Source organism: Halichoerus grypus, chromosome 9 (assembly GCF_964656455.1).
Source record: "Halichoerus grypus chromosome 9, mHalGry1.hap1.1, whole genome shotgun sequence".
NCBI lineage: Eukaryota > Metazoa > Chordata > Mammalia > Carnivora > Phocidae > Halichoerus > Halichoerus grypus.
Window position 1 is genome coordinate 116,857,883 of NC_135720.1, and position 26,716 is coordinate 116,884,598.

The window sequence follows — 26,716 nt, forward strand, 5'->3', positions numbered from 1 at the left end:
ACAGCAATGGAAAAAGGCAGAGGAGACACCGGGAGTGAGATGTGGAACCAGGTCTTATTAGGAACTGGAGGAGTCAAGGAGCAGTGGTGGTGGCCCATATCCTCCCCACTCCCACTCGTTACAAGTCTCGCTCCCACCCCATATCCTCCGCCGTGCAGCATCAGCCTCTTCCTCGTCATCCCCATCCCTGACCTTCCCCTTACTACTGCCCTGCCTCTAAGGCTGCGTTCCCTGCAGTTTCTCACTCTTTCCCTGGGGTCACTTGAGGGCCTCCGCGTGGCGATTCAGGGCTTGAGAAAGGGCCGTGACGGCCCCCATCACACGGCCCAGCTCCCAGGTCTCAATCTGGCTTCGGAATCGCTGCAGGAAGCGGTCAGGGTGCCAGCGGACCTGCTGGACCCTCAAGTACCTCCTCAGGGCCCCCTGTTCCTCCAACGGGGGGCCCCTGGCCACCAGGGCTGCGGCCATGGCCTCCGGGTCCCCCCCCCCAGGGCAGGGCCAGGGCACATCACCAAAGCGCCAGAGGCTGCCCCTCCCTGCTCCTCTTGGGGGCTCTGCCCTGGGCCCAGCCCTGGCTGGCTCTGGCCCTCGGTCCCCACGAGCCTCCTGTGCCCGCCTGGCCCGGCCCTCTCGCAGCTCCTCCTCCTTGGCCCGGGCCCGCTCTCGGAAGCGCCGCTGCTCCTCCTCCTGCCGCGGCCAGCTGTGACTGGGGCCCGCAGCCCGTGCCGGTTGGCAGGCTCCCTCTGCCCCGCGCTGCTGCCGCCGCCGCCTCGGGGCGCCCTCCCGGGCCAGGCGGTCTGACCAGGCTGAGAAGGACTCGGGCTCCTGGGCCTCATGGGAAGCGTCATCTGCTTGGGAGGGCAGGATGGGGGTGGCCGGGGAAATGCTGGGAGGAGGGGACAGGCAAGAGGGGAGGGCGGTATAGAGGACGGGGGTACAGGAGGCCGGCGGGAGGTTTCATGCGGCAGGTACAGGAAAAGCGGTCAAGGGGAAGAAGGGCAGCTATGCATGGGAATGGATTCCTCACCTTCAAACCTCCCGATGACCTCCTGCCACTCATCCTCCAGCTCTCCCTGCAGCTTCTGCCTCCATTCCCGCTCCTTAGAGGCCTCGTCCTCTTCCTCCTCTTCAGCAGAATCCCAGGGGGGTCCCCAGCCCAGAATCTGCCCAGGGGTCTCCCCATCCTTATTCTTTATCCCCATAGCGGAAGGGCAGCGACTCAGCAGTGGCAGGAAGAAGTCCGTGTAGGCTGTTGGGAGAGCAGGGAGCAGAAATTAGCTGGGACCCCCACTCCTTGGCACAGCCGCCATCCTGAATCCTGCTGGTCACTCACTCCCTTGGTCTTAGAGCAACGGAAAGGGTTGCCCACACGGAAGCCTCCTGGGTATTAGGAAATCACGGTCACTGACAAATATTTACTGATAGTTTACCACATGCGTGAGAGGCGTGGTAGTTTAAAATATTCTGATCTGTGTCCCCACAAACTATTTTAGTATCCTAGGAGTTCTACTATGTTAAATGACATTTCCCAGCCTGCCTCCAGCCACCCTGGGCAATGTCAAAAACCTCTAACCATGAATTTCATTTTTGGTTTGAAAATATTGTCGCTTTATAACTCTTACTGTGTTTCTGACCCAAAGCTATACTTCAGACTGGTAAAATATCTGAACGTTTTACTCTGCACCATTATAAATATGCAAATAAGTAACAGAAACCTTTTCACATTGCTTTTCAATAAACTGAGTAAAATATTTTCAGGGAGGGGACTTTCTCTCAGCCAACCTCATACAGGGTATACTGGGAGGGGGTGGGGAGGTACAGGGTCCAGACCAGCAATGAGTTTTAAGCCATGGAAATGTTCCCAGCAGCGAAGCAAGCTCTTTCCAAACTGACTACTGACCTAGGGCAGGAGAAAGGGGCTGAGATAGAGGGTCCCACCCAGGGACTGGCTAACAGGAGGCTGGGGGTAAACAGAAGAGGGACTGATGTTCCCGAACCCCCCCTGCTCCTGAGCCCTGACCTCACTGCATCCACTCTAGCATCAGCTGAAGGCCATGCTGACCACTTTACTGCCAACACAGCACTCTACTCCTGGCCAAGCCCACCCACTACGGCCACCAAGCACCTCTTCCACTCCCGGGACAGAGGAAGGTGAGTGAGGCACCCTCCCTTCCTGTGCACCTACTTTCTCTTCCTAGGGCAGGAAGAAATGGGCCGCCAGTCGTTAAATCTTTACTTTGTGGTGCTGCCAAGTACTGGCCACCTGGCAAAAGGATGGGACAGGGAAGGGTTGTCCTGTCACTGCCAGGAAGGTAGGAAGACACAATGGGCCCACCTTGGCTGGCCAAGGCCCATCGCCCCCCACCCATCATCTCTTGGTACACTTGAGTGCTGCCCAGCTCAAACCACATCAGGATGAGAGGAGGAGAGGACACTTCTCTTTACCACTGACGTGACCTGTCACCAACCCTCCCCACCTGTCCCACCCAGCAAATACCCAGTCCTCTCTTTCAACTGCTTATTCCCCACCATGGTTCACAGCAGGTACGAGGGTAGGTGGGTGTTCAGGCTTGCACAGGAGGTTTTTAAATTCATGGGCTTTAAACATGGTAAGTAAAATATGGTACAGAAGATTCAATAGCCACTAAAATGATGTTTGTGTGTGGAAAAGCTGGCTACGAAACTATACATAGGATCCAATCACAACCGTGTAAAAGAAGAAGCCAAATCCTAGTTGGAAAAAAACAGACTAGAAGGAAATATGTAAAAATCCTAGTCTCTGGGTGGTAGGACTATGGGTGGCTGTCCTCCAATCTTATTTGGTTAATATTTTATTTTTTTAAGATTTTATTTATTTATTTAACAAAGAGAGAGAGACAGCGAGAGGGAACACAAGCAGGGGGAGTGGGAGAGGGAGAAGCAGGCTTCTCACAGAGCAGGGAGCCCGATGCGGGGCTCAATCCCAGGACCCTGGGATCACGACCTGAGCCAAAGGCAGATGCTTAACGACTGAGCCACCCAGGCACCCCTGGTTAATATTTTAATGTGAAAGGGATATAACTAATGTGAAACATTTTTTTTCTTTTTAAAGAGCGAAGAATAGATTTAATCACTGTTAAGTTTGCTGTGGTACCTTGCAGTCCTGTCTGGGTGTATAAATGCATACACAGGATGACTTTCTTCCGAGATATGTAGTCACGCTCTATGTTTTGTTTGGCAACTTGCTTTTTTCACCTAACGTCTCATTTGTACTTTCCCACAGGAGCGTACACAGTCCACCTCATTCTTTTTTATGACTGTGTAGTGTTCCACCATGTGTATGAAACAAACATCTCCCCACGCCCAGTCAGCAGACTTTGTTTCCAAAAATGTTCGGCCTCCTACATATGTCTTTGTAGACTCCTTACAGTATTTCTGTGGGGTAGACTCTCAGAAGTGGAATTTCTGAGTCAAACAACATGTGCGGTTTTACCAAACCGCTCTCAAATTTGTGCCAACATATACTCCTACGGAGACTATAAGAGCGCCTGTGTCGTCCTTTACCAAGGTTATCACCAACCAACCCTTTTAATTTTGCTCATCTAATGAGGAAAAAATGATTTTATTAACGAAATTTTCTTTGTTTTATATGTTTTTTGGCTTTTTCTTTTTTCTTTTTCTTTTTTTAAGTAATCTACTCACGACCCTGAGATCAAGAGTCACAAGCTCTGCTGACTGAGCCAGCCAGGTGCCCCTGGCTCTTTATTTCTTTTGTGAATGACCTGTTCATATTCTCTGTCTACTGTTCTCCTAGAAATTATATATGTAGACATGATAACTCTTTATATATTATAGATATCAACCTCTTGTGTCAAGTATTTGTAAATATTTTCTCCCATCTTTGAAAAGTTTTTATGTAGTTAAATCCATATCAATATTTTCTTTTACAGCTTTTGGCTTTATTTCATCCTTAGAAAGGCTTTCTCCACTCTAAGATTATAAAAATATCCTCTTGTGTTTTTTTCTACTATTTTTTTAGTTTATCTAAAAAAATGTAGGGGTGCCTGGGTAGCTCAGTCGGTTAAGCGTCTGCCTTTGGCTCAGGTCATGATCCCAGGGTCCGGGGATTGAGCCCCACATCGGGCTCCCTGCTCAGTGGGAAGCCTGCTTCTCTCTCTGCCTGCCGCTTCCCCTGCTTGTGCTCTCTCTCAGATAAATAAATAAAATCTTAAAAAAAATGTAAAAAGTATAGGGGTGCCTGGGTGGCTCAGTCGTTAGGCGTCTGCCTTTGGCTCGGGTCATGATCCCAGGGTCCTGGGATCGAGCCCCACATCGGGCTCCCTGCTCAGCGGGAAGCCTGCTTCTCCCTCTCCTACTGCCCCTGCTTGTGTTCCCTCTCTCGCTGTGTCTCTGTCAAATAAATAAAAAAAATCTTAAAAAAAAAAAAAAATGTAAAAAGTATAGTACAATAAACACCCCTATTCCTCCCACAAGGTATGTTACTGTTCTGTAATTTCTGCAACGTTATTTTGTCTTAAAGAAATGAACTATCACAGATAAAGCTAAAGCTTTTTCTGATGTTGCCTTCCAAATTTTATTCCCCTCCTCAGAGAAAACTCCTCCCATGAATTTGGTATGCACCCTTCCTGTCATATTTAGGTTTTAAGCAGCTGTAATTTACTTTTTTTTTTTTTAAGATTTAATTTATTTATTTGACAGAGAGAGACACAGCGAGAGAAGGAACACAAGCAGGGGAAGTGGGAAAGGGAGAAGCAGGCTTCCCGCGGAGCGGGGAGCCTGATGCAGGGCTTGATCCCAGGACCCTGGGATCATGACTTGAGCGGAAGGCAGACGCTTAATGACTGAGCCACCCAGGCGCCCCTGTAATTTATTTTTGAGTCAGGTGTGAGGTAGGACTCTTCCCCAGATGAACCAAATGCTTCAATGTTGTTTATTAAAATAGCTCACTGCCCTCCGGTGATTTGAAATGCCACCTTTATCATCAATTTAGCAGTGCAGATCAACTTCCCAGTGTTCTTTAATTAGTATGTTGTGCTTTTATAATATTAGGAAAAATCTGTATTAAAAAAAAAACTTGAAGTAAACATGTACTTTGTCTTAGTGACAGAAGTACTGTTCTTCCCTTCTCCATAATGAGACGTGATTTCTACCTTAAAGGGATGTTCACACTAACTGGCACAACACATTTTTTAAAAACACCAATATTGGAAGCTTATATTGAGTGATGATTAACTGAGGCACGGAGGAAGAAAAGGTAAAGTGGGAGGGGGGTCAGAGAGGGCTTCAAGGAGGAGGTGGGCTTATGTTGGGTTGGGAAGGGAGGATAACTTAGCAAAGTGAAAATCAGGTGGATGGGAAGGCAACAGGTAGAGGCAGTCTTGTGAAAAACATGTTTGGGCTCACTGAAGACAGAGCTACGTAGCTGGAGCTGCAGGTCTGTGGTTGTGCCACGGTAGGAAAGGCTGGAAAGGCAAATGGAACGTAAATCAGACAGCGCAGCTATGTGCCAAACAGGGCCACAGCTTACTCCTGCCGTGCAGTCTAAGTGAGCGGTGGATGGCAGATGTCTGACACTGTGCTGGCAATAAGCAGAAGTGCAGTGAATGTTACATAAGAAAACAAAAAAAATACCGGGCTGGCTTTGGACTTTCTTCTTTTCGTAAAGACTGTGAGAAAATGACCTGCTGTTTCTTGGTGTTCACTAATTCTTGTAGTGTGTAGAGAATGGTTATCGTCTGACTAAGGTATGTTCATGACACACCTTTGACAGCTAAGACCACTTCCCCATGAGGGGATGGGTCCCAAAAGGAAGTTACCAAAAGCCATTTATTGGCATCTCATTGGTTGTGACCACATAGCCCAGTCAATCCAGCATGAACTGCCTCACCCCTCGCACCTAACTTGGGAATAGGGGAACACCTCCCCTTCCTTAGGGGATCCTGGGTCACTTCATCTGTTCAAAGAACATATTTGCATTTTAAGACCTAATGGTCTCTAAAGCAGCTAGAAGCTGAATGAGATGGGCCATTCTACAGAAGAGCCAGACGGCCACCTGGTGGCAGGGCTGTCAGGGGAACAGGAGGAAGTAAGGCCTGAGAGGATGTATACCAGGGCTTGGGAGGGACCCGAGGGCAGGTCCCTCTTAGGAAGACAACAACCTGTTGGCTAGGAGATTTCAGGAAGTTCCTGAACCTTCTGGACCCTAATTTCCTCGTCTGTAATAGGATAACAGTATTGATCTCATATGCTTCTTAGATGTCAATATAATAAAGGAAGGTCCTATGCGAGAGATTTTTATGACTCAAAAAGCCGTAATTGGGTAATATAAGAATAAAAATAACAATACTTTTCATCTGGTGGGTGCCAAACCTATACCAAGTGCTTGCCTCATTTACTTGTCACTTGTCATTTTAGAGGCGAGTTAAAAAATAAAAAATAGTAATTAAAAAAAGAGAGGCAAATTACGCTCATGGAAGTAAGTTGCATGTCCCTGGTACACAGCCTGTAGGTGGTAGAATTTGAACTTGGAGGAGGTCTGAGATCTGCCACAGGGTTCTCTGTTCATGGCAAGAGAAGCCATGTGTAATGTCAGCTGTCAAACTGGATGCCTACATTCTGCCAACCTCTTTTTAAGATTTTTTTTTTTTTTTAATCTGAATATGCCAGCCTATCTCACTATATTAAGAGGAATTAAAGAAAAGGGGATTTTTTTCTCCTATATGGGGGAAGTTTTTGGGATGAGAGGGGTTTCTGTTGGGGAGCTGGAAGATGGTGATAGCAGCAGTCAAACTGAGCTAAGGTTGTTCAACCCAACCCAGGGATTTTCCTCTAATGTTCTTACTCTAGAAGGAAAATCTCTAGCAGGGGAGAATCGCTAGAGGGTTTTATTTTCCTAAGGGCTATTATCTCTACAGAGCTGCTTCCACTGTCCATAGGTCCCCATCTGAAACCTTCAGTGTCAAAGGTTTTTCAGAACTCAGATGTTTTTGGGATTTGGTAGGGCTGATCTGAAAGTACATACACTGTATATTAAGTGGCCTGGGGAGGGCGTGGGCAGCTCCAGTGACCAAACACATGAATGTTTCTGCAAAGAAATGTATGAACGTTGACATCAGTAGGATAAAAACAACTCACAGATAGTCTCGCTTTAGTTCAGGTTAGGTTTTCTCACCAAACAAGTCTGGTGAAAAATGTTTGACTCTTAGTATTTTTGAGTTGCAGAGCTGAGGGTAAGGAAGTATGGATCTGTTGATAACAGAAACACTACTGGCCAACATCTACTGTGTGCTAATCACATGCCAGGTGCTCTAATTACATATTGTGTCAGTTGATTCTCAAAATATACGTGACAGCATGGGTGCTTTGAACATGGGCGCATCATTGTATAATTCTATAACGTACCACATAGGATAACACAGTCGTTAAGAGTACAGATGGTCTAGAGGCGCCTGGGTGGCACAGTCGTTAAGCATCTGCCTTCGGCTCAGGTCATGATCACAGGGTCCTGGGATCGAGCCCCGCATTGGGCTCCCTGCTCCGCGGGAAGCCTGCTTCTCCCTCTCCCACTCCCCCTGCTTGTGTTCCCTCTCTCGCTGTCTCTCTCTCTGTCGAATAAATAAATAAAATCTTAAAAAAAAAAAGAGTACAGATGGTCTAGCTAGACTGCCTGGGTTCTAATCCCTGCTCTACCACTTTGTAGCTGGGTGACTTTGACAAGTTACTTAACTTCTCTGTCCTGTTTCCTCATCTGAGAAATAGGGGATAATATTAGTACTTATTGTGAGGATTAAATGCTGATTTGTGAGAAGTGCCGGGACACAGCAAAAGGTTGTTGTTATTTAATTTTGCATGAGGGCAAACTAAGCCTTAGGGAAGTTTAGTAAGTTGCCCTAGAATACACAGCTGTTAAGTGTGGTGCTGGGATTCGAACCCAGGCAATGGAATTGCAGAACCTACCCTCTATCTTACTTTTTGCATGGCAGGCGAACAACCAGTCAAGAGACAAAATAGCTACTAATCTAGAAAGATGTGAAATCTGAAGTTGCTGTTTTGAGAATGTTGGGTTCTTCAGACAATGGTAACTCAGTGAAGTCACAAATGATTGCCACATGCCAACATGGTCAACTAATTACCTTCCCAGGCATAACTAGCTTATCTTTCAATTGTTGGCCTTCATCTCATTCCCGGTCAGTCAGTGGCTCATGACCTTGTTCCCCACCAGGCAAACTCACCATCAGGGCCCTGGCGGGCAGCAGCGTGCAGCGCCGTGTCCCCGTGGCGGTCCTGGTGGGCAGGGTCAGCCCCAAGCCGAAGCAGCAGGCACAGGGCGGGGGCATCGTGGCGGGCACAGGCCCGGTGCAGTGGTGGGGGTTGCCCAGCGTCTACATCAAGGCCTGGGTGTCGCTGGAGGAGGGCCTGGGCCCGGACCAGCCGTCCTGCAGACAAGTAACGACGGAAGCGACGCTCTCGGCGTTGGCGGCGGGAAGTGGAGGCCATGGAAGTCTTGGGCTGAGGAAGAAGGAAAAAAAGGCAGCCGTCAGGGCCCCAGCCTTGCCTGGTCCCTGCCCCACCGTCCCTGACATTCCCTCTTGTTCCTCCCTTCGGTCCCCCTTCTTACATCTTCAGCAAGAGATGAGGCCTCTCCTAACTCTCATCCCTTAGGTAGGTTTGAGAAAATTTTTGAAGAGGGCTTGGGTCACAGATTTCTTAATGTAAAATTTGAGAAAAGTATAAATAATTGCTTTGAGGCTCATTAGCCCAGATAATTGTTAATAAGAGACTTTGAAAAAGACAAAGAATGATGGGGAAAATTTTTATCAACAGAAATCTGAATTTAAGTCACAGATAATTTCAAATAATGATCTAGAAACGGAATATGATGTACCCGGCAGACAGATGTGGAGGCTTCTCCCTCTGGGACCTGGGGGGAGGGGTTACTCATCAGCCCTGCCCCCCGCCCCCCTAAGTACCCCCAGAGCTGTAGGCCCAAGGCCTGTGTTTAAGACGCTCGAGGAAGGGAGGCGGGAAGGGCGGAGACACTCTAGGCTGGCGGAAATGGCGCAAGCCGAGACGCAGGTAAAGGGCGGAAATGAGCGCGTTACCGGATGTCGTCTCTCTCCGAGGGGACGGGGTGTGTGTGTTTCCTCAGTCTGGCCTCGGTGGGGAACTTGGGAACTTAGGATAAAGGGTCCGCCTGAAAGCGGAAGACTGGACGGTAAACGAGGAAAAGGAGCCGAGCATGGGAGGGTAAAAACGGCGATTTAGAGATTTATCCTCTCCTCCCCCAAACGGGAAGAGAGAGGAGATGGTTCAGAGATAGAAGATGAGAAGAGAGAGAAAACAGGGGAGATAAAGAGGACTAAAAATCATGATGAAAATGGAAAACCAAAACTAAAACCACAACGAGGTCAAGAACAGGGCCAGATCAAAAAAGACATGTGTGAAAGACATAAAGAAACAACTATAGGAGAAGGCAAATGAAATGGATGCAGAAATTTAGACTTGGGAAAGATAAAGAAAAAGAGGGAGATGGAAACGGGAGGGAGAGAAAAAAAAGAGGGGAAGAGAAGTAGGAAGAAGTTAGGGAAACCCAGCATCCTCTTCTCCCAATACACGACACATGTTGACTTCCTTACCTTTTCACCCCATTTTCAACCCCTCTATGCCTCCTTCTCACGCCTCCTTGCCCCTGCCCCCACTCCTGGACGTTCCGACCGGGAAAACCCTGCACCTGCTGTGACGGTAGCCGGCAGCTTTGGGTCTGGTCTCTGCTGCTCCCATGTGGTTCTTCTGGGTACTGCCAGTGTAGACGTGGGAGAAGAGACCAGCCATCAATGGGAGGATCAGTTTGGGGGAGACACCTGGTGCAGGAGGCTGAGCGGAAAAGGGGAGCACTAAGACCCAGGGTTGGTGGAGGATTGCAGCAAGGAGCTGGTGGAAGAGGAGAAGTAGGCGGTGTATGTGTGTGTGTGTTGGGGGTGGGGTGGGGGGAGCCATCTGGTACCTTGGTAGCGTCCGAAAGAGCATCAGCAATAACGACAGAAATGGCCAGTCAGTCCCAGGGTATCCAGCAGCTCCTGCAAGCTGAGAAGCGGGCGGCTGAGAAGGTGGCAGATGCCAGAAAGAGTGAGTCTCCTCTTCTCTCCCTTAGGAGTCTGGAAAGAAAATTGGGGTGGGGGGAAAGCAAACATTCGAGTCCCTGGGAAAATCCAAGGCTGGTGGGGAGAAAGCTGGGGCTGGGATGGCTGATTAGGAGGGAAGAAATGGGTGGGTGTTAGAATCTAGCACCTGGTTGGCTGAGAGAAGGCAGAAAAACTTTCTGGAAAGGAATAACCACTACTATCACATTTTGTGAGGGGGTCTACCCCTACCCCCTGTCCTTTCTTCTGCTTCCAGGGAAGGCCCGGCATCTGAAGCAGGCAAAGGAGGAGGCACAGATGGAGGTGGAGCAGTACCGTAGAGAGCGAGAGCAGGAATTCCAGAGCAAGCAGCAGGCGGTGAGTAGTGGGAGAGTTGAGATGGGACCCCAGGGTGCAATGTGGTGGGTGTATCTGATAAGGTGTGGACAGTGTGACTCTACAAGAAAATAAGGTGGTAAAGGGCTGAAGGGGACCCTTAGGAGGGACCACATTATTGATAAAGATGTGTGATAAGGAAGAGAATCTGAGAATTTTGAAAGACTTATACAGCTTGTGGGGGGAATTGCCACCGTCTACGTGGAGTATGATGTCATTTGGGGTGGAAGGCAGAGTTTTATGATCAGGTGTAGTGAGGTAGTGGGGATTTTACAGTCTGTTTTAGGATGAAGTTGCATGTCAAGTCCCAAAGGAAAGGAAATTGTGTTGCTTTCTTTGGTGTCTGGATATTTCCATGGGATGGGGGTGGTTTTGGCAAGGGCTTTTCTTCCTGGCCTTGCTCCAGGATCTTTCTCTCCACCTGCCTGGACCCTTCTTTCTCTGTTTCTGCTTTTGCCTTTTTCTCTTCCATCCCTTTCCCAATCCCCCCAGGCCATGGGCTCCCAGGGGAACTTGTCGGCTGAGGTGGAACAGGCTACAAGACGCCAAGTGCAGGGCATGCAGAGCTCCCAGCAGAGAAACCGAGAACGCGTCCTGGCCCAACTTCTTGGCATGGTCTGCGACGTCAGGCCCCAGGTCCACCCCAACTACCGGATTGCTGTCTAGGATCCACCGTAGGGCCTAACTGTTCCCTTCCAGTTCCCTTCCTCAAAGAAATCCCCCAATCAAAATTACCTCCCACCATCTCCGCTGCTTCTTTCCCACTTGCTCTCCATTCCCTGGAAATTCTAGGGGCAAGATCCAATAATTCTGTGAAATTTAGAAGTTCTCCTGCTCAGATCTGAATCTCCTTATTGTTCTTTAACCTTCACTGGGACCTTGTAAACTCCCAAGTCACCCTCACCTGACCCCTCTTTGAAATTTGTAGCATGGAGAAGTAGGGATGTGAAAAACACTTTGGCTTCAGAGCCTGGCAGGCTGAAGTCCCTTTCCCAACCCTGCCACTTGCTGGAACAGGACAAGCTACTTAACCCCTAGTCCAATGTCCTCCTCTACGGGACTAAAATGATGATGATAATAATACCTACCTTATAGGGTTGCTGCAATGATTAGGAATCACTCTGTAAAGAGCCTAGTGTGGTTCCTGGCATCTAGTAGCTGTGATTCAATAAATGGTAGCTTTATGGTATTATTACCACTCCCTGCCCACCTGCCAAAACCTAAACACAGCTGTTTCCTCACATTCGTCAACGGTTCTCTAACTCTACTCATTCATTCTGTGAACCTAGTAATTCTCTGAAGAATTAGTTCTTCCCACCTCTCTTTCCCCAGAGCTTTATGATCCCTGAAAAGTAATGAAGACCTCGTTTAGCCTCTCTACTGTGATTCCAGGAAGATGTTGAATTTCTTAGTCTTTCTTTTTGTTTCTAAGTTGGTCTTTCCCTTTATTGGATTCCCCCTTTTCCGATTTCCCCGAAGACCCATCAGATGCTCACTGCTTCCTGAGATCTAAAGTGATGCTATGTTCCGTTGTATGCATGGCTTTCCTTTCTACATCTTGAACACCTTTCCCTTGTAACAATGAAAAAGTGTCAATAAAAAAACTATGGGCAAATCAACTGGTGTGTCGAAGCAGCTTCCTTTTGCTTCATCATTTCTCATTTTCAGTCACTCTCTTGTTTTTTATTTATGTATTCCCCAAACACCCCAAAGGGCTGTTCTTTGAAACTTGTTGGAAAAACAAAAGGAACTAGTGTGTTATTATTTCTCTAAAGTGAGAAACAACGGTGGGGTTACTCGTTGGGAACCTGAGAACTATAGATGGCAACTATAGAGAAAAGCTGCAGTGTAGGAACAAGCACTTTTTGTTCCTTATCTTGCTTTCTTGTTCTTTTCAAGATATTTATTTATTTTCGAGAGAGAGCAGAGTGAAAGAGAACATGGGGGGAGGGGCAAAGGGAGAGGGAGAAGCAGGCTCCTCGCTGAGCAGGGAGCCTGATGCGGGGCTTGATCCCAGGACCTGGAGATCATGACGTGAGCCGAAAGCAGACGCTTAACAGAATGAGCCACCCCAGTGCCCCAAAACTTGGGATACTTAGAGTCGGAAAAACTGCCCTTCTATGACACCATCCTTGGATCACTGTTATTTCTCTTGGCCACAGAAAACAATCCCTGCTTCACCAAGCCAAAGACTTGAACCAATGAGGTAATCCACAGTGTAATTATTAACCAGACTCTTTAAGCAGGGAGGCGGATACAATAGAGAATAAAATGTATTTGTATCCTGGCTCTGTCACCGCACTAGCTTTGTTACTTTGGACATGTTGCTTTATTTGTTTGCTTGTTACAGAATGGGAATAATGATATCTATTCCTTAGTGTCAAACGGTTAACTGTGATAACAGGTAAAGAGCCAAACGTTTGCTATCATTTTTGTTGACATCACGTCTGATTCTGAGGCCTATCAAAGACTGGGGTGTCAAAGGATTCATTCAGGAAAAAATTCAAGCTGAACAATGGGGCTGCTGGAAGCGGGGCTAAGGACAGTCTGCTCGAATTAACAATACTTATGGGATGTTGTGTAACTCTCAAGCCCCACCATTTATCTTTAACACTTGAGGCGGAATCTAGACCGCCCCGTCCCCCACTCAGTGGATTCAGAACACATTCCTGCCTCGAATTACCTGCCCATCAGCCTCGGGGTCCTTGGGGCATCAACTACATCGGCCCACATTATTTTAGGCAAATGCCGCCCACCGTCTCCACCACTGGGGAAAGGGTAAGGGGAGGACCCGTGAGCACGGGTCAGGATCATTCCTTCCCCTCAGCTGGGGTCAGACTAGCTCCTGACGCCCCCGGGTCACCTTGACTACCCGGCCAAGGACCCCGTGGGAACTCCCAGCCCCCTCCATCCTGTTCCACCGAGCGGGGCGCCTACGGAGGGGTGCCCAGAGAGAAGACCTGCCCGGCAAGAAACTAAAGGAAGAGGTGAGGGACGTGAAGTAGACGAGGACAATAGAAAAAAGGTAACAGTGGGAGATGATGCTAGTTTCTTTTATGCCTTTTGTTACTTGCAGTAGCGGAGGAGTTAAAAGTGGCTTAAAATAAATTTTTTTTTCACACAGGCATTTTTTAAAGGCAACCCCAGCGCGCACGGAACTATTGAATCTGGAAGGATCTTCTTCCGGTCTCTTGAGCCTGCGCGCTGGCAGGCGAGAAGGCGGGAGTCCCGGGTAAGAGGGAAGCCGAGAACCGGAAGTGAAGGCAGAGTCCCTCCTTCGTCGCTGTTGCCGCCGCCATATGCGCTCGCCTTGCTCAGGTAAGCTTTTGGGCTTGGTATCATCCGCCTCCATCTGCATTTCTTTGCGGTCATCCTGTCCCATGGACTCCTGATACCGCTTGCACAGGCTGTGGTCGGGTCCCTGGGGCCTAGTTGGGTCATTATTTCTATTGCTTGCATTCGTTTTCAGCGCTCTTAGAGTTTCGGGGGGGGTAGAGGTAGGGATGCAAGGGGGCCCAATCCAAGATGGTGGGCCCAGCGCCATTGTGTTCCTTTTGCTCCCTGCTCCTTCGCTGCGCTCCTCGTTTATCGGAGGCCCTAGCGATGGTGAGAGGCGGCTCTAGGTGTCCTTTGGTCCTGGGCATTTGCGGAGGGCGGGGCTCTTTTCACCTTCCTTCTCCTCTCTGGGTCCTCTTCATGGCCCAAGGTGGGAATAGGAGGAGGGGCCGGCCGGCTTCTGGGCCTAGTTGGACTTTTCTCAGCTGGACTTACCAACCTTTATTTGGGACATTTCCCAAATGTTTATGCATGGTGTCATTGTGTGATTATCGGAAGGGAGTCTCACGTGAGGAGTAACGCAAGGGTGTTGTGAGACCCCTTGCTAAAGTTTCTGTTAAAGCTGTAGCGAGTGTATCAGTTATTTTCTTTTTCATTGTATGGGGAAGATATGAATACTTTTGACCGAGCCATTCCTCTTACACTCCCCCCCCCCCCCATCAATTACACAGGGATTAAGCACCAGAAGGAGGTTACTGAGGAGTGGGAGGTGGATGGCAGCCACATGATGTTTTTATTTTGAGAAGTGAGCGCTTTGCGCAATGATGACCTTAATCTATCACCCTTGACTGATGGCTGCTTTGTTAGGGAGATTATAGGGAAAGCGCAGAGTTCCTTTGAGAATTTTACAGGATTCATCTTTATCTTGTCATCTCCATTCTGCACTCCCTTGTCATATTTTGCTTTTCATTTTTGTTTTCTTCATTACTGTTACTTACAGATCAGGAATTCATATGCTGGTTCTCCCCTTCCTACTTCCTGGTTTATGCTACTCTGATCCTAATCTTGTTGGGAATTTGTCTTAACCACTTCACCTGGGACCACTGTGTTATGTTTGTTCTTGCTTTTATGTTTTGTGTTCCTATTAGTTTTTTTTTTCCCAGGTAAAGGTGTCACAGTTTAGGGAAAGTGGGAAGTGTGTGAGGATGGAAGAGAGGTGGTGAAGGCTCTGCTCGTGACTAATAAGTCTTCCATCTGTTTTTTTCCTAGCTCTTCTATCACAAACTAGGGTGTGTGTGTGTTTTTTTTTAAACTGTTGTTCAAGCCCCCACTCTCCTTCCTTGTTTTCACTTATTCTGCGTGAAACCATCCAGAGACCCCTCCCCTTCTCCCCCTGCCGGCCCAGTTATGGCAGAGAACGATGTGGACAATGAGCTCTTGGACTATGAAGAAGATGAGGTGGAGACAGCAGCTGGGGGAGATGGGGCTGAGGCCCCTGCCAAGAAGGATGTCAAGGGCTCCTATGTCTCCATCCACAGCTCTGGCTTTCGTGACTTCCTGCTGAAGCCAGAGTTGCTCCGGGCCATTGTTGACTGTGGCTTTGAGCATCCATCAGAAGGTAAATTTCTGCCCGGCATAGAGTATTCATTAAGCTCTCTAAGGATACAAGAAACAGGTGTGTTAAACAGTCTCTCAGGTCGTACATACTTATTTAGGCTAGATCAGGAGATAAAGGATCAAAAACTGTTTTAGCAGTAGGAAAGATTTATATAGATGGGTTTTTCATACATGATAACATGAGAAGCTAGTGACATGAAAAGTGACTTAAAGGGGCGCCTGGGTGGCTCAGTTGGTTAAGCGTCTGCCTTTGACTCAGGTCATGATCCCAGGGTCCTGGGATCGAGCCCCACATCGGGCTCCCTGCTCAGCAGGGAACTTGCTTCTCCCTGTCCCTCTGCCTGCCGCTCTGCCTGCTTGAGCTCTCTCTCTCTTTGTGTCATATAAATAAATAAAATCTTTAAAAAAAAAAAAAATGAATTAGAGGTCTGCCATTTGTTCTTCTGACTGGTTTTTCTTTTTGTCTGCTTGTTTTTAATTTTGTCATTTAGGTTTCTAATTTTGAATTTCCAGAGAGGAGCTGGTTGGACCTTAAGTCCCTCTCTGTTGGCCAACTCTGGTCTCTGGAAACCTTAATGGCTGATCTAAAGTGGGTGGCTTCTGGGTCAGCTACCAAGCCCTTCAGAGTTGCAGGGTTATGTGGCCTAAAGCGTGGCAAGCTAAGTTGGAGAAATGGCCTGAGGCAGGCACTCACATGTCATGGATTGTTACAGATTAAGGAAAAATAGGGACAGTCAGAAACATTAAAGGTGAGCTGTTGGTAGGTGCAAGAGGGTTTTTAGCAGGATGGAGGAGGGAGCACTGGAGTCGGAGGCTAAAGTGAAAGAACTAGGAAGGTCTGCTTTTGGGATGAGTTTGGGGGAGAAGAGAGGTAGAAAGGGTCTGGGAATTGATAAGCATTTAAGAATTGAACGGTGAGAAATGGGTTTGGCAGGGTGGAAAAAAGGTGGAGTTATCTGGAGACTGAAGTCTAATTTTTCTTTTTTCCCCGCCTTCTAGTCCAGCATGAGTGCATCCCTCAGGCCATTCTGGGAATGGATGTCCTATGCCAGGCCAAGTCAGGCATGGGGAAGACTGCAGTGTTTGTGCTGGCCACACTGCAACAGCTGGAGCCAGTTACTGGACAGGTACACTGGGGGAAAGTGCTGTGGAAGACATTTTGGTTAGAAATATTCGAGAAGGGTGTTTTGTCTTAGCCATGTGATGCATCCGGAGCCATGAGTGTTTGTTGCTAAGATGGCCTCTGTCACCTTTGATGGTTATGGGGGATATTACATAGTAAGCATGGGGTTAATGGTTTAGATTTCAGAGTTGAAGTCATTTATGATCTGCGAGATGTGCTTTTGTGACAGTTTGCTTCCCCATAGGGCATAGTAAAGGGATAAACTGTTTGTCTCCATCTACTCCCCCCGCCCCCCCCCAGGTGTCTGTGCTGGTGATGTGTCACACTCGGGAGTTGGCTTTTCAGATCAGCAAGGAGTATGAGCGCTTCTCTAAATACATGCCCAATGTCAAGGTAAGCCAGGGTAAAGAGACCTGGGAGGGTGAGGGTGTGGGGCGTTGAAGGCATTGAAGACTTGTAGACCAGCAGTCTTCATGTCCACAGTTGTTAAATTACATGTAATAGCTAGTAAGTTTCTGCAAACTTTGGTGTGCAAGAGATTTATGTTATAGGGATCACTTGAATACATTGTAATTTTTTTTTCTTTTTTTTTTTTTTTTAAAGATTTTATTTATTTATTTGAGAGAGAGAGACTGAGAGAGAGAGAGCACATGAGAGGGGGGAGGGTCAGGAGGGTCAGAGGGAGAAGCAGACTCCCTGCCGAGCAGGGAGCCCGATGCGGGACTCGATCCAGGGACTCCAGGATCATGACCTGAGCCAAAGGCAGTCGCTTAACCAACTGAGCCACCCAGGCGCCCGAATACATTGTAATTTCTGAGATGTTTGCTTACATTCTAATTTTGGAGAAGCATTAGGTTACCTTATGTTAATATAGCTGTGCAGCAGGAGACTGCATGAATGGTCTATGGAGGATGCTTACCACGATACCACACTTTTGTTAACTACTTATTCATATTGACTTTTATTTCACTGTGCTGTGGTTGACAGTTTGAGAATTTGAGGGTCTGTGGCAAGAGAAGGCTAAGAGCTCCAAAATACCTCTAGTGTGGTGTGTAATTTTTGAGGATTCTTTAAAATGGCAGAAAATCGGAAGATGTTTGGGGGCCACAACGGAATAGGCTTGGGTTGTTTCCATATATAATCTTGATTTTCATAGTGTGGTTCCCAAACCCATAGTTACAGCATCATTTGGAAGCTTGATGGAAATGCAGATTATGTGGGTACCACCCCAGACCTACTGAGTATGAATATGCATTCTAACAAGATCTCCAGGTAATTGGAGTTTGAGAAGCACTGATGTGTATAACTTTTTACTCCTGGCTAGGATGTGGTGAAGAACAGTACTTTTGTTTGGATTGTTGCTATTTTCTCCTGTTACTCATTACTTCACGTGTTGAGTCCTAGCCCTAATCTAAAAATAGTCACTTTTTTTTTTTTTTTTCAAGAGATGGTATTTATTTGAGAGAGGGAACACACATGAGCCGGGGGGTGGGGGGTGGGCAGAGGGAGCCCCCATGTGGGGCTCAGTCCCAACCTGAGTGGAGGTCAGATGCTTAACTGAGCTAAACTAAAGTAGTCCTTTTTTTTTAAAAAAAGATTTTATTTATTTGACAGACACAGCAAGAGAGGGAACACAGGGGGAGTAGGAGAGGGAGAAGCAGGCTTCCCGCTGAGCAGGGAGCCCAGGACCTGAGCCGAAGGCAGACACTTAACGACTGAGCCACCCAGGCGCCCCTTAAACTAAAGTAGTCTTAAACTAAAAGTAGTCTTTTTTTTTTTAGCGATTTTATTTATTTATTAGAGCAAGCGAGAAAGTACAAGCAGGGGGAGTGCAAGAGGGAGAAGCAGGCTCCCCACCGAGCAAGGAGCCCGATGTGGGGCTCGATCCCAGGACTCCGGGATCATGACCTGAGCCGAAGGCAGACGCCTAACCAACTGAGCCACCCAGGCGCCCCCTAAAAGTAGTCTTCACTGATGAATCACAGACCTCTACTCTTGAAACAAATAATATGTTATATGTTAATTAGAGAAAGAAAAGTAGTCTTAAAAACCAAAGTAGTAATAGCAGTATCTGAGTGGGGTAAACATGTTGGAGTAATTTAAAAGGTCTCATAATGAAAAGATTTTTGTTCTCCTATCTCTGATCGCACCTCCCAGAAGTTAATCGTTAACCTTTTTTTCCTTTTTTCCCTAATGGTTCTGTGACACCAAGTATTAGGCACTGTTCTCTCATTTTATCAAATTCCGGGTGTTTTTTACTTCTTTTCATGAAAGATCAGACGGTTTACATTATTCTTTTGTTACATGAAAATTAATTTTAATTCTTTAAAAATAATTTAAATGCCCTGTGTGTGTGTGTGTGTGTGTGTGTGTGTGTGTATTACGCGTATCTATCTTCTTACGTTGTCAGTGTCGTCGTCCTTCCACCAGGTAGTCTTGCTGGTGGTTGATTATAAAAGTTGAAAACCAGAAAACAGTTTCCGTTGTTCTGACTGTTGAAACATTTATTGCTGGCTCATTAGTGAGCGAGGGTTGCATTTCCTCCTCTGTAGGTCCAACTTACCAGTTTATGCGGTTTAAAAGAGGATTTTTTTTTTAAAAGATTTTATTTATTTATTAGAGAGCAAGAGAAAGAACACAAGCAGGGGGAGTGGGAGAGGGAGAAGCAGGCTTCTCACAGAGCAGGGAGCCCGATGGGCTCGATCCCAGGACCCTGGGATCACGACCTGAGCCGAAGGCAGATGCTGAACGACTGAGCCACCCAGGCGCCCCAAGAGAGAATTTTTTTTTAAGTTTATTTTTTTTTTTTTTTAGTAATCTCCACACCCAGGGTGGGGCTCAAGCTCACAACCCGGAGATCAAGAGTTGCATGCTCTTTCAACTGTGCCTCAAAACAGAATATTCTTGGTGTTAAGATCAAATATAAATCGTCATGACGTTTTATTTTGTTTAAAATTGTGCTATAGTGACTTGTTTGAGGTTGGGCTAGTTCTACAGAATATCCTACGTCTGGATTTACTCCCTTACAGTGTTGTTTGAGTTGTTTTCTTTCCGTATTTCCTTTAACAGAAATAATATTTGAAAGCTCAGCTAATTGAAGTTAAACATTTTTGGCAAGAATTCTTGAGTTGAGGGCGCCTGGGTGGCTCAGTTGGTTAAGCGACTGCCTTCGGCTCAGGTCATGATCCTGGAGTCCCGGGATCGAGTCCCACATCAGGCTCCCTGCTCAGCAGGGAGTCTGCTTCTCCCTCTGACCCTCCTCCCTCTCATGCTCTCTGTCTCTCATTGTCTCTCTCGCAAATAAATAAAAAATCTTAAAAAAAAAAAAAAATTTAAAGAATTCTTGAGTTGATACCTGTGTATTTCCTGTTCTGTTGCAAATTTGGTTGTCCCATAATTAGTGATTTTAGGTTTATTCTGACAGTGTGATCCTGTGATTGATCTTTCTGAAACTAGAAAGCAGTTTCTGGTGTCATTTGATATTGTATTAAGGCTTACATCCACAACAAATCTTTCCCTAATGTTTTTAATGTGGAGTAATATGTTTACCTTGAATCAGTAATTTCATAGGGTTTGTTCAAAAAGGTGTTTAAAAATCTTCAGAGGCACCTGGGTGGCTCATTGAGTTGAGTGTCCGACTCTTGATCTTGGTTCAGGTCTTGATTTCTGGGTCGTGAGTTCACACCCTGCATTGGGCTCCACACTGGGCTTGGAGCCTACTTGAAAAAAAAGAGAGAGAAAGCAGGAAGAAAGAAAGAAAAAAAAGATCTGAGTTTAGTTAGGAAAACTTGATATTCCGTGAGCGCTGTGTGGCACTCTGCAGTCTGGTGATTACTATTTCTTGTTATCCTTTTGTTTTTAGGGTTTATTTATTTATAATTTACACCCAGTGTGGGGCTCAAACTCAAACCCTGAAATCAGGAGTCATGTGGTCTACTGACTGAGCCAGCCAGGCGCCCCTTGCTGTCCTCATTCTTAGAGTGAAGTCTGGCCATAGCACCAGGGGAAGGAAGATTATTAGATTAAGTCAGAAGAAAACGCTAGTCCTCACTGCCCTGATTAGTCACATGACTTTGGGCAAGTCACTTTTGTTTCTTCAGTGTCTGGGGAACATAATAAGAATTTTAGGTTGGGTGACCTTTGATGTTCCTTCTAGCTTTGAAATGTGCTAAGAATTTGTTTAAATTGAAAGGAAGGGAGCTGTGGGGAGATTGGACTCTTTCCTTCCTTGTGAGACACTGTTTTCTCCTCGGTTAATACAGGTCGCGGTGTTTTTTGGTGGTCTGTCTATCAAGAAGGATGAAGAGGTGCTGAAGAAGAACTGCCCGCATATTGTTGTGGGGACCCCTGGCCGCATCCTCGCCCTGGCTCGAAATAAGAGCCTCAATCTCAAACACATTAAACACTTTATCTTGGATGAATGTGATAAGATGCTTGAACAGCTCGGTGAGTGGCAGCGCTGGGATGGGGCTAGCGATCTGGGCGTTGCCCTTCAGAGCCAGATGATGTTTATTTGATATAGGAGCACTTCAGTGCCAGGACGACTCTTCATCTGTCACCCAGGACTGATGGCTCTGGCTCCCCTCTTGGTTTTTGTTAGGCTTTTTAAGCAACCTTGGTGATCAAGGGGAACGGTGTTTTGTCCTTCCTTTCTGTGATGGAGGTTTCTTTTTGTTTGAGAGGAGTGGCTTTGCTGATCTTAGACATCAGTCACACCACTATTCTTTCCTTCATGGGTTTTTATGCTGGGTGTTTGGGGAGATAATAAACTGAAGAAGGAAGATTGTTTACTCTTTGGCATCCCCTGCACAGCGTATATCCGAATTTATAGCTGAATAGATCTTTAGACGTCAGGATTAATGTGGAGAGTTTATGGGATTTTCTGTAGTCCGGTATGCCACAAGAAAGAAAAACTGTAAGAACTCACGTTTAATAAATGAGAGAGGGGGGATGGACATAGCCCCAGGGATAAGTCATTTCAGCTGATTTTTGGCTATTACAGATGGCGAGCTATAAGGTGGGCTTGAGGTAGAGAGATCTCACTTGCCTGGCTGGATAAAAAGTGTGATCCAGAGGAAGCGTGGAATGGACTCTGACAGCTAGAATGTAATTAGGTGTGCAGTATTTGTAGATAGCTGGGGCATGGGGAGAAAGTAGGGAGAAGGGCCTTGTAAAGCATTTCTCAAGGGTTTTAGGCTTGTGAGCCTCTGCAGTGGGTTTCATCTCCATATCATAATTGTGATATTTGGGATTTCGTTATCTTCTTCCTTGGTTAAAACACAAAAGTGGAATCGGGTTAACCTGATCTCAAGTCTTTATTTCAAATTCCGTTGTATGTTATTTCCATGGTGTTACTGCAATGGATGTGATTTTATGGTGGTTCAAGTGAATAGAGTACCTGAGACCAATCTTGCTGTGAAATGAATCTTGCTTACCCATTTCCAGTAGTCTTCACCTCGTTGGGGAGGCAGTCTCTGGTTTTTGTCTGATACATGCTGCTTTTCTCCTATGATTTTTTTCCTTTTTCTTGTAGACATGCGTCGGGATGTCCAGGAAATTTTTCGCATGACCCCCCATGAGAAGCAGGTCATGATGTTCAGTGCTACCTTGAGCAAAGAGATCCGTCCCGTCTGCCGCAAGTTCATGCAAGACGTAAATACCCTTCTACCTTCTCTCCCTCCACTCCCCGCCCACTGCCTCCTCCCCTTCCGCACCCTCTTCCTCCAGACTCCCTTGTCCTTCAAGTGCCAAGAAGGGGGCACGTGCCCATCTGGGAGTGATGACTCCTTGAAGAGACACACAGAGGCAGAGACAGCTAGTGTTAGGGTCTGCGCGGGCGCCAGGGAAACTCCGGAAGACTTGGTCGGGTTAACTTGAGAGCGGGTAGTGTTCGACCTTTTTTTTTTTTTTCCCCCATCATCACAGCATTTTTGAACCTCTTCTTCCTTTTTGGGGGAGGGCAGAATTTTCTGCCCTACCACCCACCCATCGTCTCCTACACACCTCTTTACAGCCACGCACCCTCAAGGTGGCATTGAGCAGACAGTTGGAGCCTTCTGCTCCCCAAAACTCATAACTTTTCCGGTGGCAGGAGAGCAAGAGAGGGACAGACAGATGGCAGGGCATGTCCAAAAGAAGAGCAAACAGCACAAATGAATCCGCTCCCTCCCCACCTCCAGGGGTGGGGGCCTTTGGCACCTCAGTCCCCGATCCCTTACTCCTTCCCGTCCATACCTCCTCGCACCCATCTGGAATCTCGGTTGATGTGAGCCGGCAGCGGAGAAGCACCGTGGAGCGGCGGGGGAAATGCGGACGGCACCCAGCGGTGGATGGCGGCAGCGGAGGCCGCGGGGAAACCTGACCAGGAAGCTGAGGACCAAACCAGCCTCTTTTTCCGTTCCCGGTTTTTTTCCTGAATCCAAGGCGTGCCGTGCTCCCCGTTTCCCCCCATATGTGTTGGGGGGAGGGGTGTCCTGAAAGGGGGGGTAGATTTTTTTTTTCTTTTTAAAAACAATTTTTTAATACTCAAAGGAGAGGGATATGGGAAAGGTAAAGTGAGGAGCTCCACTTGGATGTAACCAGGTGGGTGTTAGGGTTTGGGGCTAGATGGGGCCTGTTGTATAAACAGTGCAGTGTATTCTTTCCCCATCCTGTACTGCTCTTTCCCATGGGGTGTTAACTATTTTTAGCTATACTTGGGGCTAAGATTAGATTTGAAGGAGGCCATGGAACTTCTTTTTGAAAAGCCTGCCTTTGCTACCCTGCTTTCTGGGATTGGGCTTCTGGTTTTCTCCCGTGCCACACATCCTTTCCTGAAATCTTGGACCCTGGGTGTTGATATTAATTACGTCCCCAGGTTAGTGAAGAGTGCTAGGAAACTTGGACTCAGGAGTTGAGTCTTGTGTCAATTTATATTTTTTTATGCTACTTCCTCCCCTTCAAGGGTTTTGTGTGTGTGTATGTGTGTGTGTGTTTTTTAAGATGAATGTGTATCTGCTGCTCTGAATTTTGTTTTTTAACACCATTTATTGGTACCGTCCCTGTAACACTAGTTGGTTTGACTCTTAGTTCAGAGTCCAGTGGGTGCCATCTAAACAATTCCCTTGTGGTCTGAGGGCAAGTTGTTACTCACCTTGAGTAACTTTTGCTTCTCTTTCATGCCAGTTTTGAGACCATCCATTGTAGCATTCTGATCTTAACAGATACCCACCCTCCTGATGTGGATCTGATTCTCTTAGTGGGTTTTTTTAAATTTTTTTAAAGATTTATTAGAGAGTGCGTGCACAAGTAGGTGGTGGGGCAGAGGGGGAGGGAGAAGCAGACTCCCCACTGAGGAGGGAGCCTGACGTGGGGCTTGATCCAAGGACCCTGAGATCATGACCTGAGCTGAAGGCAGACGCTTAACCCACTGAGCCACCCAGGTGCCCCCTGATTCTCTTAGTTGAGAGAATACTCAAATGGAACAATCCCTGTCTTCCCCCTATATTTTTACAACCAGCTGTGGTGGAGTTACTCTGACCTTGAGTCACCCTGTCCCATCAATTCCCAGGCGTTTGGATCACATTCTCCCTTTGGGGATCATCTCCCATTGTTTTCTTTCCTCTGCCACCTCACTTTGAGGTAATGGCTTCTTGCCATTGGGTGATCTCACTCCTCCTTTTCCTCCCTGCAAAGTTCCCTTCCCATGACAGTTTGAGGTTGGGCAGTCTTAAAACTCATCTGATAGGAAGGAAATTAGAGCTAATGTGGAAGAGACCACATTAAAATGGGGGTATTTTTGGGGGTGTGGTGGGGTTTTCAGTCTTCTCTTCTCCCCATCCCCCCATGGGGTGTATTGGAGATAAGTTCCTCCACCCCCCCAGGTTTAACCCCCCCACTCTGCCCTCCTCCCGTTCCCCACCCCCTACTCCCCCTCCCCCCCCCAGCCAATGGAGATCTTCGTGGATGATGAGACGAAGCTGACGCTGCATGGGTTGCAGCAGTACTACGTGAAACTGAAGGACAACGAGAAGAACCGGAAGCTCTTTGACCTTCTCGATGTCCTTGAGTTCAATCAGGTCAGTTGTTCAAGGTCCAGTAGGGGGATGAGCACGTCTCCAACTGTAGCAGAAACCTGGTTAAGTACCCTTTTATTGAGGACATGACATATGTGATGTGAGCTTCTCGAGAACGGTGGAGAAATTGCCTTTTAAGTGAAATTCTTTTAAATGAGAATTTAAACAGGGTGAGAGCTGCTTTTCTGTTCCATGGCTGTCACAGCCAGGTGTTTAGTAAAGAAAAAGCTCAATAAAGAAGAGGGGATTTCATAAGCTGGTAAAAGTTCCAAAATATCTTGGGTTTGCTAGGTTCTTAAATTTGTTTCTTCTCATGCTATTTACCGAGAAGAAGTGTTCCATAACCTAACCTGTAGGGTGGTTTATTTGCACCAAAAACTTAAAGGTAGGTTGCTTATGCGTGTTTCTGATGAGCAGGAAATACTGGTCAAGATCTTTCCAGACTTTAGTTTGACTTTTTAGCACTTGCTCATTTTTACCATTAGCCTCTTGTCTCCTAACATACCTGGTAGTTTTGGTTACTATTCTCTGTACCTTCTCTGTAGCATGTCTGCTCAGGAAAAATCAGAGCTGAGTAAGAAAGGCTAAGTTGTATTTAGAACAGAAGAGGAATATGTGATGGGGATTAGGAGGAATTTCTTTGGAAGAGTGTAGTTACTGAACACTCTTCTCGCACATAATCTCTCACATATCCCACATGTACCCACATCGCCTGTCACACACCCAGGTGGTGATCTTTGTGAAGTCTGTGCAGCGTTGCATTGCCTTGGCCCAGCTCCTGGTGGAGCAGAACTTCCCAGCCATTGCCATCCACCGAGGGATGCCCCAGGAGGAGAGGTGAGTCAGAAGTGGAAAGATGTTTTTTGTCCTTGGGAAGGAAAAGAGACCATTGAGCAAAGGGACTCAACATTTTTCTAATTTCACAAAGGCTTTCTCGGTATCAGCAATTTAAAGATTTTCAACGACGAATTCTTGTGGCTACCAACCTATTTGGCCGAGGCATGGATATTGAGCGGGTGAACATTGCCTTCAACTATGACATGCCTGAGGATTCCGACACCTACCTGCATCGGGTAAGCTCCACACCTACACGGGCATCCCACTGTCCCCTGCTGCTGCCTGATTTTCTGTGTCTTCATACCTTTTTCATCCCTCCTTTGGGTGTCTTCCTATTTTGGGGTCTTCCCAGTGCTACCCTCTGTCTCCTTCCAGGTGGCCCGAGCAGGTCGGTTTGGCACCAAGGGCTTGGCCATCACGTTTGTGTCGGATGAAAATGATGCCAAGATCCTCAATGACGTGCAGGATCGCTTTGAAGTCAATATTAGTGAGCTGCCTGATGAGATAGACATTTCCTCCTACAGTGAGTATGGATCTCAGGAAACTGTCTTCTCAACTCTTCAGAGTCTCCTTGTTCCCTAGTGTGTTTGTCTTGAATCTCATGTACATAAAGTCTCTGGTGCGTAAGAGGCACTTAGCAAGTTTGTGTGCCCCTGATCTTGATGCCCCTGTTGGGATGTTTAGTTGACCTGTAGATCTCTTTCTCTTGACAAACTATCTTTCCCCACCCCCAGCTTATCCTCTGCACCCACAAACTACAGACCTCTGCATGTATGGGGGTGGGTGGTGTTTCTGTCAGCCCTGCCTTTTCCATGTCTTGTCCTAATTGTGCCATGTTTTCCCTCCAGTTGAACAGACGCGGTAGAGGACTCACCCACCCATTTTGGAACGTGACGGTCTGTCCCTCTTCAGGAGATGACAGCAGGCATGGGGTGAAGGAGACACTACTGCCACCTAGCCCTGACGACCCCCACCCCATGGCTTCCCCCCTTTTGCATCACCACCACTCCTAAACCCATATTTCCTGAATTGTCTGAATTTTTTTTAACAAAACTAAAAAACGTATGCGTCTGTGGTGTCTGTAAGTGCTCCATCCCTTTATTGGATTTAGGGTGAGGTTAGGCCATGATTCAGTGTATATTCCTGTAAAGACTGTGTGCCCTTCTGTGGGGCCCAGGTTAGAGGGGAGGGCGATGTGACTAAGAATGCAGAGGCCATGGCTCCTTGCTACTTATATTTTTCTTAGTGGCCTGGGAGGGGCTGGGATGTTTCTGACCCAGAGGCCCAGTGTGGGT

At 47.1% G+C, this 26,716-nt stretch overlaps 3 protein-coding genes and 2 non-coding genes across 14 annotated transcripts; 4 read left to right on the top strand and 1 right to left on the bottom strand.

Moving 5' to 3' along the window:
- Positions 1-35: 35 nt before the first annotated feature.
- On the bottom strand, positions 36-10,142 carry NFKBIL1 (NFKB inhibitor like 1). Of its 7 annotated transcripts, none has more exons than XM_036108320.2 (4): positions 10,004-10,142; positions 8,232-8,508; positions 1,028-1,249; positions 36-851 (listed from the first exon to the last, which is right to left on the bottom strand). In XM_036108320.2, exons 2-4 carry the CDS (start codon positions 8,494-8,496, stop codon positions 259-261), a joined length of 1,080 nt encoding a protein of 359 aa, XP_035964213.2. In that variant the 5' UTR covers positions 8,497-8,508; positions 10,004-10,142; the 3' UTR covers positions 36-258. The 7 variants fall into 7 exon arrangements, with proteins under 7 accessions (XP_035964213.2, XP_077911706.1, XP_077911705.1 ...); XM_078055580.1 differs by lacking the exon at positions 10,004-10,142 and adding an exon at positions 9,731-9,866; XM_078055579.1 differs by lacking the exon at positions 10,004-10,142 and adding an exon at positions 9,636-9,766.
- On the top strand, positions 9,819-12,133 carry ATP6V1G2 (ATPase H+ transporting V1 subunit G2). Of its 2 annotated transcripts, none has more exons than XM_036108328.2 (3): positions 9,819-9,947; positions 10,396-10,496; positions 11,007-12,133. In XM_036108328.2, exons 2-3 carry the CDS (start codon positions 10,437-10,439, stop codon positions 11,178-11,180), a joined length of 234 nt encoding a protein of 77 aa, XP_035964221.1. In that variant the 5' UTR covers positions 9,819-9,947; positions 10,396-10,436; the 3' UTR covers positions 11,181-12,133. The 2 variants fall into 2 exon arrangements, with proteins under 2 accessions (XP_035964221.1, XP_035964220.2); XM_036108327.2 differs by lacking the exon at positions 9,819-9,947 and adding an exon at positions 9,991-10,125.
- Positions 12,134-13,676: 1,543 nt separating this feature from the next.
- DDX39B (DExD-box helicase 39B) lies at positions 13,677-26,486 on the top strand. 3 transcript variants are annotated; one of them, XM_036108313.2, is made up of 11 exons: positions 13,677-13,832; positions 15,060-15,408; positions 16,407-16,534; positions 16,831-16,923; positions 20,793-20,976; positions 22,064-22,182; positions 24,456-24,587; positions 25,312-25,421; positions 25,513-25,657; positions 25,797-25,944; positions 26,270-26,486. In XM_036108313.2, the coding sequence occupies exons 2-11, from the start codon at positions 15,198-15,200 to the stop codon at positions 26,284-26,286; spliced, it is 1,287 nt and encodes a 428-aa protein (XP_035964206.1). In that variant the 5' UTR covers positions 13,677-13,832; positions 15,060-15,197; the 3' UTR covers positions 26,287-26,486. The 3 variants fall into 3 exon arrangements, with proteins under 3 accessions (XP_035964206.1, XP_035964207.1, XP_077911708.1); XM_036108314.2 differs by having other exon boundaries at positions 13,710-13,832; positions 15,164-15,408; XM_078055582.1 differs by lacking the exon at positions 13,677-13,832 and adding an exon at positions 14,008-14,120.
- Positions 14,570-14,647, top strand: LOC118545811 (small nucleolar RNA SNORD83). Its single transcript, XR_004922229.1, has one exon. It is a non-coding gene; the product is annotated as a small nucleolar RNA SNORD83 (small nucleolar RNA).
- LOC118545812 (small nucleolar RNA SNORD83) lies at positions 21,028-21,104 on the top strand. Its single transcript, XR_004922230.2, has one exon. It is a non-coding gene; the product is annotated as a small nucleolar RNA SNORD83 (small nucleolar RNA).
- Positions 26,487-26,716: the final 230 nt, after the last annotated feature.